Source organism: Simochromis diagramma, unplaced genomic scaffold (assembly GCF_900408965.1).
Source record: "Simochromis diagramma unplaced genomic scaffold, fSimDia1.1 OVJJ01000333.1, whole genome shotgun sequence".
Lineage (NCBI taxonomy): Eukaryota > Metazoa > Chordata > Actinopteri > Cichliformes > Cichlidae > Simochromis > Simochromis diagramma.
This window is the reverse complement of record NW_024386765.1, coordinates 1582909-1603805: the sequence shown is the minus strand read 5'-3', so window position 1 is coordinate 1603805 and position 20897 is coordinate 1582909. Positions and strand designations below refer to the sequence as shown.

Below are 20897 nucleotides of genomic sequence, written 5' to 3'. Positions count from 1 at the left end.
GATGTTGCCACCTTTATAAGATGCCTTTACTGCCTGCACAGGGCTCTGAGAACAAGACTTTTACTCCCTCAGCTACAAAGATGGGAGTACAACTACAAAGCCACACCACCCGTACAGGATGTACACTGCTTTTTTCAGTCATTTCTGTTCAGCTTCAACCACAAGTCTCACAAAATAAGTAGTCCTCTGAGTATTGCACCAAGATGCTGGGTCAAATGTTAAATGGGTGTTGGCTGTCTCTGCTGGGCAAATACTGCATTGGCGTACCTGTTTTTTCCAACACCTAACTGAGAGGAATGCATGCCTTTACTTCTCTTCATTTTCTATTCAAAGCTGATGCTTTGGATTTTTTTCCTTTTAGGGCAAACACATACTGGCTAACACATTGCCTTAACAAAGTAAATTATTAAACAAGGCTTAATTGATGTATTTTTCATACCTTTAGAAAAATGGCATACATTGTGTTGCTCTGCAGAACTGAATGTTTAAGTGATCACAATGCATGTTTTTTCAGAATAATTTAGGTGTTATTAATTCGTATAAAACCAAAACTGAGCACAGTTCCCATATCTTTAATATATTCCATTATACTGATGCTCAAAGTTGGTAATAGGACAAAATCATTGAGGATGAAGGAAAAATAAAGATTTTGGCTCTAGATTGTGACACTTGGAGTGGGTCTAAAATTAATTAATTGCAGTTTTCAGCAGAGCTTCAAGGAGTTTTACAGCCCTGAAAATCTCATGTGGATATCCCCTTTACTTAAGAAAACACACACATACAAAAAAACAAAATCAGCTCAAGGGAGCAAGTGGGAGGGCCTCGTGGATTGACCAGTCTCACTCTCTCCTGTTTATTTTGCATTCTCCCAAATACGTGGTTGAAAACAGCCAGAAATTAGTACATTCATTTTATTTATTTATTTTTGTAAGTCTTGTTTTGCTGTTTAGCTGGTTGGCATAGTCTCTTCAAACAATAATTCCTTTAACATTAAAAGTAGAGTGTGTGTGGCTGCTGTATAATAACTCTGACCACTGTTCATCTGTAGTGAGTGTAGGCTGTCAGTGCACTATTCACCTCCATTATCAGTATGCCAAGTTCACAAGTCTATTTTCTCTGGAGGCTGTAAAACTTTGTCAAAGTAGTCCGATACAAGTCGATGAGACTCACTTCTGTTCAATGACAGCGATACTGAGATGTGTTAATATACATTAATCAATATATATTTGTTAATATAAGATTAAAAAATAACCTCAAAACTTACTTACTCTAAATCTATCTACAGCCAGCTAAAATGTATATAATAAAAATATAAATAACACTCGGATTACAATTAATTTACTTTACCAAAAGTCATCTAGTGCTCTAACTTTAAAACAGTAGACTCCCCTGTGTATTGGAACTTACAACTCTTTTATGTCTTGTTGATTTTGCATGAAATAAAGAATCTGAATGGTTCCCAACGACTTAATCAAGAAATTTAAAGGATTCCTTTTTCATTCCTTTCAGAGGCCTTGTAAGGGTGCACTCCTGTTTTTCTGTAAGGACTACTGTCCTTCCATCTAAATGTTGTTGTTTTTTTTAACAATGCACCATGTGTCAACAACGTTATTCAGTTAGTGATTTCAAAGGCCACAGACAAAGTCTCCTCTGAATACAAGATCTTCACACAGCACCTCACTCCTCACTGCATCAGTGATCGGCTGCTTGAGCAAATCTGGCCTGAAATTAATGAGAAACATCTGGATTTATCTCCAAAAAGCCTGAAAAATGTCGACAAGGCCATTTTAAAGGACCTTGGCAAAATACACAAGTGCAAGGAAAAAGATTTGATTTTTAGCCTGAGGGAACAACTCGATAGTATTACTGTCCCAGTCTTCACCAAACACCTGTTAGCATTACCAAAAAGAGTACTCAGTGTATCTAAAAACAGGGACGAGTACAAGGAAGTTGTGGAAAACTTCACTAAAGATCTGGTAATACACGCTATGGGTGAACTAAACGAGACGACGAGCTGGTATTCGGCAACATTTGACTTCATTATACAGAGGCTGAGCCACAAGATCTGGAACCAAATTTTGTCCAGCAATTTTGAAATCTCCCTCGAGAACATTGAAGAACTCAGCTTGACGGTATACAAGCAACCCAATGATTGACGAAGTGATTTTCCAAACCTTCAAGAAACACGCCATAGTGAAGAGACGAAGTATCATCTCTTGGGCTTCTGCTTGTGATTTTGTGGCAAAACTACTAAACTAGGTTAAAATATTCAATTCAATTGGGCAATCTAAATTTAGTTTCAAAAACCAAGAGTGGTTAAAAATGGCCACTCTTTTTCTCCTGTCTTCCTTCCCTCATTCCCAACTGGCCGCGGCAGATGGCCACCCCATCCCTGAGCCTGGTTCTGCTGGAGGTTTCCCCCTGTTAAAAGGGTTTTATTCCTTCCCACTGTCGCCAAAGTGCTTGCTCATTGGGGGTTGGATTTTCTGTGCATTATTGAAAGGTCATGACCTTACAATAAAAAGCACTGTGAGGGAAGTGACAGGGTTTGGCACTGTTTCTTAATTTAAAATGTTCAATTACAACAGGACATTTTAAGTTAAGAAACAGTGCCACATCAAAAAATAAATAAATTAATTTAAAAAAATGTTAAAAATAGAATGAAATAAAAATACATTTTTGTTTCGTTTCATTTGCTGTGAATTTGTTGAGAATGGAATATCAGTTTAGAATGGTGTGTCTCAAATATAATGTATCATAGCATCATCCTGCAGACTAATTTGAAATGGATGTAATAGTAATGTCATTCTGCATGTGTGTGCAAACTTTAGCAAAGTATAATCAATGTTTCAGGTTAGGTGGTTAGATTTGTTTAAATATTCTACTTTCAGTGTTCCAGATTTGATATTTTTACTGAATGGTCTTTTTATTTTATTTTATTTTATTTTATTTTATTTTACAGTGTTTGTTCTGTATGCATTGCTATTTATTAATCGTCCTGTGTTATATAGAAAAGTGTCTCAACTGTGCCAGAGTAATAGCTTGTTAGTCACATTTTGTTTTGCCAGTAGGGGCTCCCATATAAAAAAGTGCATTTTTACAGCAGTGGTGGACTAAATGTCCCTAAATAGATGTGGTCCTCCTCCGCATCTGAGTCTACAGTTTCTGAAAACTGTCTGCTCTCTTTATCTCTCTCTGCCTGTGGATCCCTCTGTGCCTGCCTCACTACACCTGTCCTCTAAGCTTGCTGCTAATAAATTAACACCTCCCCACATTGCACTACCTAAGGAGTTCTTAAGTACTTCATCACCAGAGTTGTTTCTTATTTACTTTTACTAAACTAAAAAAATTATCAGGCTTTAAGTTTAACTGGAACATGTTTCTTTTGTAGGATACCTAAGACACTACTTTCTGAACTCTCTGAAATCTCGCTCCAGTGGTATCACAAGACAGTAGTTGACCCAGAGTTGACTGCATGTGTCTGCCCTTCACTCTATTAACAGCTCTGTTGCTATTCGTTCATTCAGCACATCTTAAATGGCAGTGTAAAATTTCCACCCACCCGGTTTTTACCAGTCAGTTCTTTCTGCATTTCTTGCTTTCTTTCTTTTGGCTTATCTCTTTGTGTTGTTGTCATTTTCCATTTAGTGTCTGATGATTAAACAGAAAAAAGCTACAGATATCTGTCAGTCTGTTTTCTGGTGTCATCTGTGGATGAGATATTAAAGAAAAGAGCAGTATACCTTAGTGGAGTAACAACAATTGTTGAAACATCCATAGAACAATCCCATTTCATTACGAAAGGCGATCTTCTATTTTTAACAGCATCCTGATTCAGATCAGTTGATCGCTTTTATCACAGTTCCATGTCATCGCAGACATTGTGTTTCATGTGTGGCTTCAGTTGTGTGGTGAGCCTAAATTTGCAATGTGAAGTGACTGGGTTCTTGTGATTTTTTTGAGTGATTTTCTCCATTTTAATCTTGGAATACTGCCCCCCATCTCCATCTCTGTATCTTTTCCCTTTCCCTAGAATGGCCCTAGTGTACTCAGTAGACACTTCCTTAGGTACACCTTGATGCTGCTGGTTTGGACTCCTTTGACCCTCAGAACTTTTTTCCCCTTCTTTTTTTAAACAAGATTTTGGAAACATTCCTCAGAGTTTTTGTCCATATTGGCATAATTACATTGTGTAAACTGTAATGTTATTATGCCAATAATAACATTGCATATCCATGATGTGAATTTTCTCACTGTCATGTTTAAAGAACCAGGTTGAGATGATCTGAGCTTTGCAACACAGCACATTAACCTGTTGCAATCAGCTATCAGACATGTGGTCATAAAGGCACGGACATAGCCACAATACTCAGGTAGGGTGTGGATTTAAAGATTACCATTTGGTACCAAGAAACCCAAGACAATCCAACAATATTACACCATCACCAAAACTTGAACCGTTGCTACAGGTAGGATAAAACATTTTTTTCATGCTGTTTGTGCCCGATTATGACCGCGCCATCTGAACTTCAAAACTGAAATTACACTCATCAGACCTGGCAAGGTTTTTCCAATTTTGGTGATTGCATGCAAATTGTAGCCTTATGATCTTCTGCTGCTGTAGTTCATCTATCTCAAAGTTTGATATATTGTGCATCCAGAGATGCTCTTCTGCAGAGACAGTTTTCCTCTGACCTCTAGCATTAACATTCGCTCACAATCCTAATCCTAATGCTGCTAACTGCTAAGCTAGCATTTGTATTTGTAACTAAAATCAAAGTTATTGATACAAAGCTGTGAATTTTCTAAAAATTAACTCTTAAAAAACTGTCAGAAAGACAGACTAGACTTGCAGGAAGTCAAAGAGGCACCTGATTTATTAACTATGAGAGACAGAAAAGAGAAAGAGAGAGCATGATGCCAACAATGACCTGAGAAAGACTGAGGCAATAAAAAAGAATAAGTATACAAGAGGGAGAAAAGTACAGTCAATCAGACAAACCTGACTGCCAGTCATTTCTATGAACGTAGAGCAACATTTATATTTAAACTTTATCAATATCTGTTCCTGTCCAGTCTTCTTGTTGTGTTTACGCCTTTCTTCAATCATACCTGGTTATCTTCCTGCGTGTATGGCTACAGAGTTCAGTACAAGCAGGTTAAACAAGAATTTACTAGATGGGTGTTTTAGTGTTGTGAGCATCTTCAACTTTCAGGGACACCGGGGACCTTGAATCTGTTATATGGTAATGAGATATTTCCCCAGCGATTTTGCAAAACTCTCATAAAAAGCCAATAAAAAATAGACACAGAAGCACTTACTGGCCATCAGCTGGACTGTAAAAGTTAGAACCAGGTGTCCCAGACATGCACTATTCAACAGGGACCAAATAAAAACCCTACAATATCTGTGACACTTACCATGTAGATACAGTACCTCAGGACAAGAATAAAATTCCTGTAATATTCTCGTGATATGGAAACTAATAGCTTGCGTATGGTGGTCAATAATATCCTGAGAAGGAGTATGCTGTAGTTTATGATATTTTTATCTCCTGTGGTGTCAGTATAGTAGTCACGCAATATTCCTTGAGGGAGTAATGTGCCTGTGGTAATCAATAGTGAGTTTACTATTATCTGATTGTACTGACAGCGTACAGTGGTGATCTTGGTCTGAATGCAGGGGGAGTTACAGAAACAGAAAAATCCTACGACAAGGATCAAATCTGACACAGGATGTCATCTTCTAGAGTTTCTCCTTTTGTCTCGCAGCACCGGACTGCTTCTATGCGCTCACTGGAAACTCTCACGGGTTCTTACTCATCCTCTGCAGAAACATGCGGCACACACTTTAAAGCTCTTCTTTCTCACAAACCTACACCCAAATGAGGGGGAACTATCATGGGGATATTAATGGAGACAGAGACACAGATGGAGTCAACTGAGCTTTTAATAGAGCATCTCCTCCTTCTCTGTAGTGATAAATAATACAGCAGTCAGCAAATTTAGACCTAATAGATGATATTGACCTTTGAAAGGGGAAAATAGTGTGAGTAACAGGACAGCACAAGTGGAAATGGAGAGAGAGAAAGATGTGGGTATGGAGCGCTGGGAGAGTAGCGATGGAGAGGAATACACACGAGTGTCAATAGAAGCAGGGCACTCAGACAAAGCATCTTGATCAGAGTGCGACAAAGCGGTGATCAATCACAAAGATGACGACGTAGCAGAGCGGGCTGCAGCGCTGGAGAGGCCCTGACCTCAGCTGCACTGCAGATAGAGCAGAGAGGCTGGATGGGCAGCAAGAGCCCTCAGAGGATCTCTTTCGTTGCTTTTATCTCTCTCTCTTTGTCTCATCCTTTTCTCCCTGTCCCTGCCTCATGGCTGCAGCGGGTCTTCTCCTCTCTCTCCTTATCTCCTTCTTTCCGTTTTGATTACTCTCTGCTGCTTCATCTTTCTACCCCCTCCCACCATTCCTTTCTTCCTATATTTCTGTCTGGTACCCACCATCTGTCATCCGTTGTCTTCCTCCGTCACCCCCACCCTTCTCCCCCACTCATTTTCACTCCCTCAATCCAATTCAGGGAGCTTTATTGGCATCATAAGATGAATTTTACTGTCTCTGCCTCTCTTTCTGGAACATTTGTCTTCCTATTACTAATTCTCTATTCTTTTAATGCTGCTCCACAAAACTCTGCTGCGCCCTGCACAAGCTGCACAAGCCATGGTCAAGTGAGTCTACAACACTGAGTCCAGTATGCTCCATCACATCAATATCAAAGCCAAGGACCTGCGTTGTTTATTATACTGCTCGTGAATCAAGCAGGGTGAAACTGAACGTTACTCATCCCAGTACAGTGGAGGCATGTAAAGAAACAGTTATTCTAATAAAATGGCTTAAAAGTACTTTACAGTCTGAGGTGGCCTTGGAGTGACTTTTATGCTAGCAGTGACACCGTGTGGAAAAATCCTGTAAGAGCTTTACTTCACTGATGCAAAGCTCAGCATATCAGACTACAGCTGATATGCATTTTGTCCTGCAAACTTATATCTTTAAACACAACCAAAGCATATAATTAACCACATGAAATCTGTTTAAAACAAAAACATATGCATGCTTTCATTTAATTTTGTAGAAACTGCACGGCAGGGAGAGGTCCTCGACATATGGTTTAGTCCTGTATAAATTGTGTTTTCAGAGTGGAGGCGGAGTGAAGTGGCCTCAATTTTATTTGCATGCCTGCATTGAATTAAATGCATAAAAAATAGCCCAAAGATCACCAGTGGTTCCCCAAAGTGCCTCAGTGGGATACCATCACATAAAGGAATAATAAAACTAACTATAATGTAAAATTTTCACTTGCTCCACATCATTTATATTTTGCTCAGATGTCTGCGGAAAGCTGCAGCAGCTGTAACATCACAGATTCTCTCAGATGTTGTGACTTGAGGCATGTCCATATCAAATGAGGGTCAGATACTAGTCATCCTATGTGGAACTCCTTTAGTTGGAAGCATAACTTCTAAACTTTCTTGTACTGTTTCAAGACAAAAAAAAAAAAAAAAAAAAAAAAAGTCATAGGGACTTCTTTCTGTATCCAGGAAGTGACGGTGAGGACTTAATGGGGTCGAAACAAGCCGAGGGAGGTCGTCCGATTTTACAGAGGGAAAAAAAAAGAAAAAAAGGGGAGAAAAAAAAGTTGGGTGGAAGCAGAGAGATGTGTACAGTTAGACACAAACAGGTAAAGTGCACAGGAAGCAGAATGATATAGCTTTCAAAATAAGAGTAGACCAAGCACAATCTCCTTGAAATGTCAACATGCAACTATTGTTAGAAGATTTGCTCATGACCGAGAGCTCAATAGTGCTTTTAGTTCCTAATGACCACAACCACACACACTATGCGTTACTTTTTCATATTTGTTTGGCGTCCGTTCGTGGTCATTTTGTGTCACCGAGTGTGTCTTTGTACTCATTTGGTATCATTAGGTGATCATCATGCAGCTTTCTGTGGTTGCTTACAATCAGTTTATGGTGATTTTGTGTCTCTCTATAATTGTTTTCCATCTTTGAGTTAATTTAGTGCATCTTTACAGTCATTACGTGTCTCTTGTGATCATTTTTATGTTTCTTAAGTAGGAATACACTAAACGATTAGATCACGATCAGTGGCAACAAGCCAATCTAAGGGGGCAATCTATTAAATTTTGTGTGTTTGCTGAACCATGCCACCAGCACTGTAGCATGGAGAAAGGTAGCTGCCAAAGGTCTTTTTAGTCCTATGGCAAACTGAGGTGATGCTGTAAACTCTTTATTATTTCACTCCTCTTGTCTTATCTGTTCCACTCTGTGTCTGAGGAGGAACAAGGGCAAATCAGCATCACCATAAAAGTCAGCAAAGCACAGCAAAGACTTTTACACTGTGCTGAAATGAGACTATAGTGCAAATGTATGAGCTGACTTTTACATTTCATTCATCTTTGTCCCTTCTTGTGTTTGAATTTTTAAACACAGATCTACCAAATTTTAATTCCTGGTTGTATTTACAAAGTTAGGAAAGCAATTTGAAAGTCGAGCTTGATGTTCCTTTATATATATATCTAAAAACGTATTTTCAACATTTACCTCAACGTAAGGAATATAGTTTTCTATAGTATAGTTTTCTAATTTTACACTTATTTTGTATGGGTACTTGGTATCTGCAGATACTAGATTTCAAAAGTATCTATATTTTAATGCAGAAATTAGAATCACCTTACACTTTCTACACAAGGAATTGTTTTCTTTGCTCTCAATGCACTTAACAGAATAGACGGACAATAAGAAGAACACAGTGCAGACATGAAGACAGTATATTTCCAGATTTATATGTGTAGAGGTGCATATTTATAAAAATAAATAATGAGTGGATGGCTGGATACTAGTCTTTTATTTAACTATAATCTGCTTTATTTTGAAAGTCTAGACCGGAACGCCGGCGCCTCTTGACGCTTCTCTGTGGGTGTGGGAAGGTGGTCCTGGTTGAAAAACACCGTCCAGAAAAGCAACCGACGGGATGACTTTGAGTGTTCTTGTACACTTCTTTAACATTTTGTAACACCATGAAAACAAATTAGCAAACTCTAAAAGTGACAAAGTGTCGTCAAGAAAGGCCGTGATGGATTTGAGTTGTTTGTCCTCGGGAGTAAAGTTGGGAAACTACGAGGTGAAAATGGAGAGCCCAGCTGAGTGAGAGTGGGGTGAGGAGGCTGGATTTGGCAAAAGTTGGGAGTCCTGCCTTGCTGCTAGCAGGCTAGTTAGCGTGCTTAGACACTTCGCTATCTCGGGTAAGTCGAGAGGTGAGATTCAGAGTCACTCTTACGCTTTTAATGTCTGGGTTCTTAGTGAAAACTTTTAGAGACTACCCTAATGCTACTAAAGGTTGGGGAAAATCAGGTAAAATGGGTTTTGTCATAAAAAAATAAACACGAAAAAGGCCTTCACTTAAAAAAAAAAAAAAAAAGAAAAATCTCGAAGTTAAGTGTAGTTTTGCTTTAGGTTTCTTAAGTAAATGTACCCATTTTCAGTTTTATTAGTTTCAGCCTGTAACGTACTCCTTAATTCTTGTTTTGTGGTAGGTTGCTAAACATTTTGTACAAACAAAAAATAAAAATAAAGTATATCAACCAGCCTTCCAGCTCAGATATGTGACCATCTGTGTTGGTGCTCTCTTTTCACAATGGCAAAGCCTGTCACATGTCGTCTTAGTCATTCCAAAACATGTATTAATAGCTTTGATCATATATTTCTGCTGGGAGTCTCACAGTATGGCCTCATCACACAACTTCCATATAAAAGTATACTTAATTTTAGTGTTAAAATGAGTGACCAAAAAGCATGTATGTTAAAAGATGCCTGCTGTCATATCTGCATTTGTTAAACACACAAACTTGTATTCATATTTCATTTTGTGCTTAATTTTTTTCTTTGCATTTCACAGCCTCCCTTCACTGTTCTTCAGCTTGTGATTCTCCAGGGGAGCTGCTTCATGTGTGGCGAGACCGCTGCTGACATTGCAGCTTTTCCCAATGGATCATAGCGTAGTTGATGGTGGTCTTATTTTCCCTGGAAGTTTTGAATGAGTCCTGAGGACAACTTTGCATTTTTCCCCTAAAGGCAGCTCCAGTTAAACCTGCTTTAGAGAAGCTGGATAACGCTCAGGCTAACGGCTCCCTTTCGGATCAAACTTTTTTCTTCTTTTTTTTTTTTTTTTTTTTGCCATGAGCATCCACACCGGCTGTATCCATTCCATTTTCTCTGTACATTATCCTATCTGAGATGCATCCTTGATAACATCTGACTGTGTGGCCCTGCTACAGGCCTACCGAAGCACACTGAAGACAACTAGTACCAGAGATTTGCGTAAGCTGCAGGCCCATTCAAGATGTATTCATGAGCACTTGGGAGTTGTTAAACCAGACTCAATCGCATTCATGTACTGTAACTGCTGATACCAGCTCACTGGTACTTGAGTGGATGTAATCCGCTTTATTCATGAACCCTCAAGCTGAGTCTGGGTGTAGCCTGGATGTTGCTGTTAAATCGGCTGTGGCGGTGATGAGGCAGGGCTCCTGGTGGCCTGTGTGGCTGACTGGGCAGTGGCCCAAGGTGATGTGATGGGGTGCCGGAACAGTAAGGTCCTCCCTGAGCCTCCAGAGGATGTTAAGTTGGACCTGGTCAAAAAGGTCAGTAAAGATGCTGTAACTGTTAACGGTATGGTTATGGCGTATGTAATCATGCATATCAACAGCTTCACTGTCCAGATACAGTGACATGGTGGAGCTGTCCGAAATGGCTTAAAGTCACTTTGGAGGCAATTTGTTTGGTTAAAAAGGAAAATAACATATGCGGCTTTTGAATGATGTGAATATTTCATCATCGTCCACAGGAGGGAAAACAATACAAAGTCAAAGTGCTTTCATAGGTACATTTATTTCAACATGAAATTTTGCTTTTAAAAGATCTAGATTACAACACAACTATGATTAAACAATGTCTCTTCATATAATATTTTTTAGTCCTAAGTATTTGAGGGGAATCTGTTAGAAAACTAATCTGGCAGTCTTTTGACTTAATATTAATTTGTGTTTTTAAAAGTAAAACTAAAATATTTATATATCTAATCTTTTTGAATGTGGCTAATGGGTAAATGGATTTAGTCCCTCTCTACTCAAAATTTACAATTGGGTCTCATTCATACATAACTTTTGTCTGTGGCACACTCTTATGGGATGCATCAGGGAAACTCGGGGTTAAGTGTCTTGCTCGAGGATGCCTCTCTCATGTGGACAAGAGAGAGTCAGGGATCAATGCAACAACCTTCTGATTGGCAGACAACCTGATCTATCACCTCAGCCGCAGTTCTTTTGTTACTTTACACTGAACATATTTGGTTTTGAGACTGATTAGTGGGTGCAACAAAACATTTTATTGGTCTTTTTATTTACCAACTGAAAAAAATATTGATTTATTCAGAAATGCTGTAAAATATCTATTGCTCCTACTTACTACACAAAGCTGCAGTGTGGAGACTGGCTGCTTTGAACACATCTAATCTGTAACTGTAGACATTGTATAGACAAAGAATATAAGTATAATTTAGTATGGTAGTTTTTTTAGGTGATTTCTTTCTTTCATTGATCTTCTGTGTATTTTGATGAACTGTGCTGTGTATTTTTCAGGTTGATTCTCAACCTCAGACAGATATCTATAAGCACTTCATACGAGGGGATGGCTCTGGAAGCAAGATGGGTGTGGCTGGTGGCGGAGCAGGTGACAAAGCAGAGATCACCTCCCCACATCAAGCCCAGTCTCACACTGCCACTCCCACCGCTTCAGCTCACCTCCCTAAGGACCTGTCCGAATTGCCGGATCCTCAGCGAAGGAAAGTGGCGAAATACAGAGCTAAGTTTGATCCCCGGGTTACAGCCAAGTACGAGATCAAAGCTTTGATAGGCCGGGGGAGCTTTAGCCGTGTGGTCCGCGTGGAGCACAAGAGCACCCGACAGCCATACGCAATCAAAATGATCGAGACCCGGTACCGTGAGGGGAGGGAGGTGTGCGAGTCAGAGCTGTGTGTTCTGCGTCGTGTTCGTCATACTAATATAATCCAACTCATGGAGGTCTTCGAGACAGCTGAGCGTGTCTACATGGTCATGGAGCTGGCCACTGGAGGAGAACTTTTCGATCGGATCATCGCACGCGGCTCCTTCACAGAGCGGGACGCCACACGGGTGTTGCAGATGGTGCTGGATGGTGTCAAGTATCTCCACACTTTGGGGATCACTCACCGAGACTTGAAGCCTGAGAACCTGCTCTACTACCACCCGGGACCTGATTCCAAGATCATCATCACTGATTTTGGTTTGGCCAGTAGCAGGAAAAAGGGAGGCGAGTGTTTGATGAAGACCACCTGCGGCACACCGGAGTACATAGCGCCTGAAATCCTAGTGAGGAAGCCGTACACAAACGCTGTGGACATGTGGGCGCTTGGGGTGATTTCCTACATCCTGCTTAGTGGAACCATGCCCTTCGAGGACGACAATCGCATGAGGCTCTACCGGCAGATCCTCAAAGGGAAATACAGCTTTTCTGGAGAGGTGAGGAGTTAAATCTGTTGCTCACTTTTCCCTTACACCAGCACACTTCGGTCGTATTAGGAATGCATTCCTCAGACTGCAGGGGGCTTTGTCAACAGATTTCCAGGAAGTTAAGCTTGTGAGGTGAAACGGTTGTAACCCAGATACATACACTGTGTCTTTTTTTGGACTTCAAATCCTTCACAATTCTCCACTTTTTATGTGTCATTTCACATAAACTGGTACCTTGTACACTGGAGCACTCTCAGTAATTTGTCTTTTCTAAATCAATTCAGAAGAATGCTGAGTAGTCCATTCCTTTGTTTCACAGTGTGGGATGTTAATGTTACCAAAGGGGCCTGTGGTTAATGTTTGCCCCACATACAACCACTCCAGCGTGAATAATCGCTGAGTAGTTTTGTAATATTTAATGAGAAGCAGTTGAATCATCTGAGTTTTTTGGGGATTTGGCCAGATTTTTAACTTCTCAAATATCTGACAGGTAAGATAAGGCCAGATCAGGGATGTTTAATAATTGAAAACGCTTCCAAGGAGCCAGTATTTTGCTTCAGCACAGACTCTGGCTGAACCAGCTGTGCTGCATACAGAGAGTTTTCCTTGAAATAAGTAAATAGAGCTTTTCACTAGAACCGACCTTTACACATTTTGAGGATAAGCTTGTACTTTATAAACAGTTCAGAAGACCTCGAGAGTAACTAGAAGAATATCTCTGGACATTCACAACATTTCTTTGGCAAAAACAACAAACAGCAGAAACTACTTTCTCGGGACATTTCTGGGACAAATTATAAACACAGTGTTTATAAAATTTCCAAACAGCTGTCTCTATACGTCCAAAAGCAACATTTTTGAATGATCTACCATTAACTCAAAGATGTAGCTGAGGTTATAGCGTCTGTGCTCATTAGCTAGTTGCTGTCCATGGCCAGTTAAGGAGCGCATGGTGGGATTATAAGATTTTTTTTTTTCTCATAAAAACAGCTTAGTGCTATGAAAGTAAATCACATTTCACATGTCATTTCAGCCTTTTTACAATTTTTTTAAATTGTAACAATATTCATTTTGCTGTTTTATAGTTTTCTTCTTCATAAAAGTGTTTTCATTCAATGTTTGTTTACCATAAAATATTGTGAATGTTTTAAAGCATATTGTTGAACAGTTTCAGTTTTCAAAAGACTTTAAGTTGAATCTAATCCCGATCCGTGTTTGCTTGCTTGCAGTGTTTTGTGGTGCATTACTGCACTACAATTTGCAGGAACATTTGTCGGCTAATGATCGTAACCCATCCTTTAGTAGCCTGTGAATGTCTACTAGTGGTCAAACCATTCACAAGGTTTGAACTGCTTCCATATGAGTGCAGAGCATTGCCCTCAAAAGAGCTAAAGACTTAGACTTAGAGACTTAGAGCTTTTTATTGTCATTGTGCAGTTTCTTGCACAGCGAAATTGGGTAGCTGAACCACAAAGGTGCTAAAGTAAGAAGAAGAGAAACCAATATACAACGAAGGCAGAAAATAAATAAATAATTAAATAAATAGAAAGCTATACCAAATGGGCAGTACTTTTGCAAGATACCAAATCAGACTAATGAGCCTCACTTATGTGAATTCGTCAGGGTTTGCCAGTAATGCCCGTAATGGAAAGTAGTCAGAGACCTTCTGTACGTGTGGTCACGTCAATGTTTTTGAGAAATCCCAAAGCTGTTCTTGAAGAAAAGCTTGTCCTGATTGGAGGAGCTGCGGTAGAGCAGGCTTGAATGTGCTTCCCTTGGGGACGTTGGTCTTTACAGCTGTGATAAATAATATTCACATTTACAGCTCCATTCCAGGATATAACACAGCCCAGTCATTGTTATAGGGTGGGGGAGAATTGTATTGAGTTGGGTTATATGTAAATATGTCATGTATTTTTAGCCAGCACTGGTGATTTACCTGCTGTGGGATTTGGAGTGGGGCAGTTGTCTGCTGGGAGACTGAAAACACAGCTAGTTGCCAAGCAGGACATTATGTAAAGTGTGTGTGTGTGTGTGTGTGTGTGAGAGTGAGAAGAGGCATGCAGTATGGATGTTCCCAATTCCTGTCTAAGTAGAAATAGAGTCTAACTCATCACCAGGAACTTGCAGTAAAAAGAGTCCATGTCAGAGTTAACGTTAAAAAAAGGCTTTTACCAAGAGTAAAAGGCTTTAACTTGAGAACATCTTGAGAACAGCCACTCAAAATGTATGCACTGGGCAATTTTAATTTGCTTAATAAAATAACTTAATTAACTTATTGTAGATGCTTTACTAGTACTGCTCATTGCTGCTTTGTGTTTCTGCTGCCATCTTGTGTCCACTGGGCAAAACCCTGCCAACATTTCTCAAGCTTAATGCTATAGCTACTCATTTCATGCTCTTTGAACACAAATTTTTTGCTTTGCAACTTTTGTTGGGGGACCGAAAGTGGCTTCCAATGAAAGTGTCCTCCATACATTGTTGGCGTAAATATTTTGCACATTAGTAAGCTTTTTCTGTTGGACAACCACCGATTTGTATTTCAGAGAAAATTTGTTGGTTTTATCAGATGTGCAAAGCTTTTACAAGCCTTCTGTATATACTGTTATGTTAAGGAGATGCATGGAAAGTGAAATGTTTTTGCTTCAGTCTGCTTCGACTCTTATCATTAGTTTCAGCTAGTTGTACCTAATATACAATGAACCTCTTCTATAAAGTATATAAAGAAATTTGGTAAAATTCAACGAGTTGGTTTTATTTCAGTCTTTCTCCCTTGCCTGTCTTCTCTCTGCAGCCATGGCCCAGTGTGTCCAACCTTGCCAAAGACTTTGTAGAGCGTGTTCTAACAGTGGATCCCAGTGAGCGACTTGCCGCCGGTCAGGCCCTCAAGCACCCCTGGATCGTCAGCATGGCAGCCTCGTCGTCCATGAAGAACCTGCAGCGTTGCATATCTCAGAACCTCCTGAAGCGTGCATCCTCACGCTGCCACAGCACCAAGTCATCCCAGTCCACGCGCTCCAGCCGCTCAACCAAATCCAACAAGGCTCGGCGGGTGAGAGAGAAGGAGCTGCGAGAGCTGAACCGGCGCTATCAGCAGCAGTACGATGGCTGAAGCAAAGCCCAACAGCCAGCGACTGTAGCGGACCTTCTTTCTTCTGTTTTTTTTTCTTTAAACAACACAGCAATGACTGAAGCTTTGAGTTGCTGCCAGTGTTTGGGGGGCAAAAGTGTCTTGAAGTCCCACATTTCTGCCTTAAAACAAGGATAATGACTTGACTAAATCCATGACTCTAAAATGACAAAGCTGAAAGGTCACTGAGACTGTAGAACAAGTCAGAAAGATGACAAAATCATTCAACGTCTATGGCAGTGTGTTGCAACTGCTCCATCCACTCTTTCACATTTACTTTTAGCAGGATGGTGCCTTTCACTTTCCTTGTGTTCTCCCGTTCCCTGTGTCGCTACATATTTATTTATTATTGTTGACATGATTATTAGTCTCCATTCAAATGGTCACTGGATAATGACCTTCCACAAGGATCTGTTGAACAGAGTTCTGGATACTGACATTACTAAGAGGAAAGAGATTCTTCAGAAGAGGAGGGAAACACATTCCTCTCACTCATTTCTAATTGCTGTGAATTTATTATTGTGCTAATTGTATAGACCTTGATTTGAGATGTGGTTAATCATATCGAGCTGCAACATAATCACACCGTTTTAGGCCAAAATGATTTAGTCAGTCCAAAGCTTAGCTACTCTTGCCATTATTGTTAAGATCCTAAAACTATCAAAAGATTGTGAAGCTTTTTTTTTTTTTTTTGCGTCGCTGTTAAATCTTAGTTGTGTTAGGCAATAATAGATTACGCAGCCTGTGTCATTTTGATTTGACATTGCTCGTAAAGTACCAGCGATGAGCCTTTCCTTGTTGTACAGCAGGGATTTGTCTTAATAATGGAAAATGGCCATTGAGTTTTCTTGATCACCGGCACATGAATCTTAGTCACAGATACACAGGCTGCTTTGGGTTTCCATGAGCTTTTCATACTGTCTTTAGAAATGTAGCCTAGCTTTAAAATAATTGTGTAAGATTTATTATGAATTGATTATTTTCACAGAGTAATTTCCAGGTGTTATGACACTCTACCATTAGCTTATTGAGCTAGCCAAGTGACAGAAATGGCATTGTCCTGCTGTGAAAGAGCTTAACAAAGCTATGGCAAAATAATTTAAAAAATATTCTTGGAAGCATGGTAAATTTATATTACATTCCACAAAAGTGCCACACATTGCAAATTGTTATGATAACAGTAGAGTGACCAAGTAACTTTAGATAGGTTAGCGTTTTTGGAGCTTGCCTGTTCTTTCAAAACTGAGTAAATCCTAATTCTGAAACTCTAATATCTTTATGTAAGCATATTTAAATAAAACAAGTAGGAAATCAGATATCAAGAAATCATTTTCTCCAAAAACTTAATTTCTATTGTTGGTATTATATATGTTGTAACTGTAACACTTTTAAAGGTGTAAGTCAGTTTAGTAAGTGTGTAGTTTGTTTCCTAAATCTTAAGAAGCACTCTATTTACAAACTTCATACATTTATTCCACTACATTTAAGTTTTGATGCAGCCTTGTCTTAAAGTCCCACCAACTTTGTCCCAAAATGTTACTCAGAACGGGAGACATATTACAGAGTATGCTTTAGAAAAATATGGAAGGAAAATGATGAAGATAAACAGACAACTGATGCTAAGCAACTGATATCTAATGTTGGGCTTGCTCTAATTGGCTTGGAGAAAATCATTTGAAAAACCCACATATAGTCATGGAGTTTGTGGAGATTAAAGGGATTGTGTTTTGGTTTTTCGTAATGTATTTAGCTTCCAGTGGATGTAAACAACACTCTAAAATGAAGGAGATAAAGAGTGCAGCCATGCAGCTATACAGTTTAATGCACAAGGCTTTTTTTTATACAGAGACATTTTCAACTTAAGTTATAAAACATTCAAACAGCTCGCTACAAGAACTCTAGTTGATCAGATCTGCAGTAGGAGCTGCAAAGAAACTGTAGTTGTTAGTTTTTTCTGATGTTTACAGTCTAAACCATTTCCATGAATATTTAGCATCGTTGCGCAATGAAGTATTGTGACCAGTGCACAAATCAGAGCTATGCTGATGAAATATCAATACCTTTAAATGAAAAAGTGATTTTTTTTTTTTTATTTTTTTTTTAACTTTGTTGATGAAGACTGTTAAAGTGATGACTATTCCCAAGTTGATAGGGAAAAAGAATCCCAGAAGTATTACAACCAAAAGACTCACAAATGAGATTGAAATTGTTTGTCCTTTTTGCTGTTTTTCTTTCTGGCAAAGCACTTAATATACAGTACTGAACTGAGATTCATGATTTTTCTAGTTTGTTTGTTTTTTTGATGTCTTTTGTTTTTTCAGAAGCCTTCCAGAGGAAATTTAATGGTACTTTGCGGTCTTTCCGTCTTTGCTTTTTGAGGATTTTGCTGTGATCTTTCCTAGAGTTTAAAAGTGTGCTGTTGTGAACTTTTTAATATGTACTGGAAACCTGATCGAGCCATGTCCGCTGACCTCAGTTTTTCCTTTGCTTTTTGTCTTTTGGCTTTGACTTTTGTTCCGTGAGGCTTTGTCATCTCTCTGATGCAACTGTTTCCGTCATCTTTGATCATTTTTAGTGTCTTCCTTTGTCCTACTGCTGTTTTTCTTAGTATTCCTGTACAGGTAAAATGCTATATATATATATATATATATATATATATATATCTCATTTTACATTTTATAGAAACTGTAAAGCGAAACTCTAATTTTCACCCTGTGCGCCCAAAAATGTTGTATTGATATCAAATGCACAGTCTGCAGGCTTTAAAGAATTTGTGTTCTTTACTGAGATATCAGCTGTAGCCGTGTTAAAAGAATGCTTTGAGTGACCTCTTGAATGATTTTCCTTTCCAACCTACAGTATTGAGTGTGTTCATTTGGTCAAAAGTGAATCAACAGTTAAAGTAAAAAAATAAGAATTATAGCTACAGATTATGAATTTGGACTCAAAAGGGATTTCTGTAGTTGAATTAGTCATTACTGAGTGGCTGTTGTGTGTCATGTTCAGCACATTTGTAAAAAAATGTTTCCTTTCATGTTTTTATATATGTTTCATTTTATGCCAATGCTGTCTTTCTAAATGAAGTAGCCAACTCAGCACTGTTACATGAAAACAGTTCATCTTGTGTTATTGTGTCAAAATAAATGATAAACTTTGATTCCTCTGCCATTAACTTTTTAATTATTATTTTTTCTTTAACTCATGAGTTGTGTGTGCCAATAAAGCACCGAAACCTGACTTGCTGCTTCTTTGCACTTTCCATATTTGCAGATGGGTCAAATGTTTGTTTGTTCAAATATATTGAGAAATCCAACTATTTCCAGGGGCTTCCCAAAGATGTACCTTTGTTAGGCGGCCAAACAAGATGAATAATGTAACACTACTTGCAAGTGAAAGAGGCAAAGCACTTTTAGACATGTGCCATTTAAAGAAACAAATGTTACTGTTGCACGCAAATAAATTCTTGCTCAAAGCTAAATACTAAAGTACTAAAATACTTTTAACACAAGCAGGAAGGCACAGTGGAAATGTACTAATACTAACTAGAGAAAATTGGAAAAACAGTGGGTAGTCTATCCTTCAAGCTCGGGTCCTCTACCAGAGGCCTGGGAGCTTGAGGATCCTGTGCAATATCTTTGCTGTTCCTAGGACTGCGCTCTTCTGGACAGAGATCTCAGATGTTGTTCCCAGGATCTGTTGAAGCCACTCACCTACCTTCGGGGTCACTGCACTTAGTGCTCAGATTACCACCGGGACCACTGTTACCTTCACCCTCCACATCTTCTTGAGCTCTTCTCTGAGCCCTTGGTACTTCTTCAGCTCCAAATGTTCCTTCTTCCTGATGTTGCTGTCATTCGGTATTGCTACGTCTATGACTATGGGAATCTTCCTCTGCATGTCCACCACTACTATGTCTGGTTGGTTATCCATTACCATTTTGTCCGTCTGTATCTGTAAGTCCCACGGGATCTTTAGCTCGGTCATTCTCGACCACCCTAGGGAGCGTCTCCCATTTTGACCTTGGGACTTCCAGGCCATAATCGGCACAGATCTTTCTGTATACTATGCCGGCCACTTGGTTATGGTGTTCCATGCATGCCCTGCCTGCTAGCACCTTGCACCCTTCTGTTATGTGCTGGATTGTCTCAGGAGCATCTTTACACAGCCTGCACCTGGGGTCTTGCCTGGTGTGATAGACCCCAGCCTCTGTTTATCTTGTGTTTAGAGCTTGTTCCTGTGCTGCCATAATTAGTGCTATCTTTCAGCCCAGGCTTGTCCAGCCAGATTTCTGGATGTCAGCTACCTCCTCTATTTGCCGGTGGTACATACCATGCAGGGGTCTGTCCTTCCATGATGGTTCCTTCTCTTGCTCCTCTTTCTTGGGTTTCTGCTGCCTGAGGTATTCACTAAGCACTCGGTCAGTTGTGGGCATTTTCCAGATGTCTCGTCCTGGATTTTGGTACTGACACTCACTAGTCCCAGGCATCCTTCCTTCCGTTTAGCGTATAGTGTCAGGGTGCTGGACTTGGAGTGAAACCCTCCATGCATGGTCAGGAGCTTCCTTGTGTTAAAGTCAGTGGGTTCCATCTCCTCCTTCGGCCAGTTTATTATCCCAGCAGGGTACCTGATCTAGTTGCTCTTTGTGGTTCCCATTTGCACGTGGGATTCCCAGGTACTTGTAGCCATCCTCAATGTCTGCAATGATGCCTCCGGTAGCACGATCCCCTCAGTTCAGGCAGTCTTCCCCTCTTTGTTACCATCCACCTACTTCTCCAGTCTGAATGACATTCATTCCCGGATATTCTGGTGGTGTGAATCAGTGAATTGATGCCTCATTCATTCCTGGCATACAGCTTGATGTCATCTGTGTAGAGGAGGTGGCTGGTGATTGCTTCATTCTGTAGTCGGTAGCCAGTCTTGTCAATGGGGATAGAGCATCTCCTTAGTAGATCCAGCAATTGATATATACAATTAAAAACAATGAAAACAGTACATTTTAAATGTCTAAATATTTTCAAGAGTGCTCACAAAGCATCAACATAACCCACTAAATAAAATCCTAACTTAAGAATAAATACAGCAGTTTATTCACAGAAAGGTGAGGGAAATAAGCGTATTAGAGCATGTACTGATACAGC

The 20897-nt window shown here is 39.6% G+C and overlaps 1 protein-coding gene across 1 annotated transcript; it reads left to right on the top strand.

Moving 5' to 3' along the window:
* The first annotated feature begins 8976 nt into the window (after positions 1–8976).
* Positions 8977–18395, top strand: pskh1 (protein serine kinase H1). The gene is made up of 4 exons (XM_040035139.1): positions 8977–9326; positions 9980–10724; positions 11721–12638; positions 15424–18395. Exons 2-4 carry the CDS (start codon positions 10656–10658, stop codon positions 15739–15741), a joined length of 1305 nt encoding a protein of 434 aa, XP_039891073.1. The 5' UTR covers positions 8977–9326; positions 9980–10655; the 3' UTR covers positions 15742–18395.
* Positions 18396–20897: the final 2502 nt, after the last annotated feature.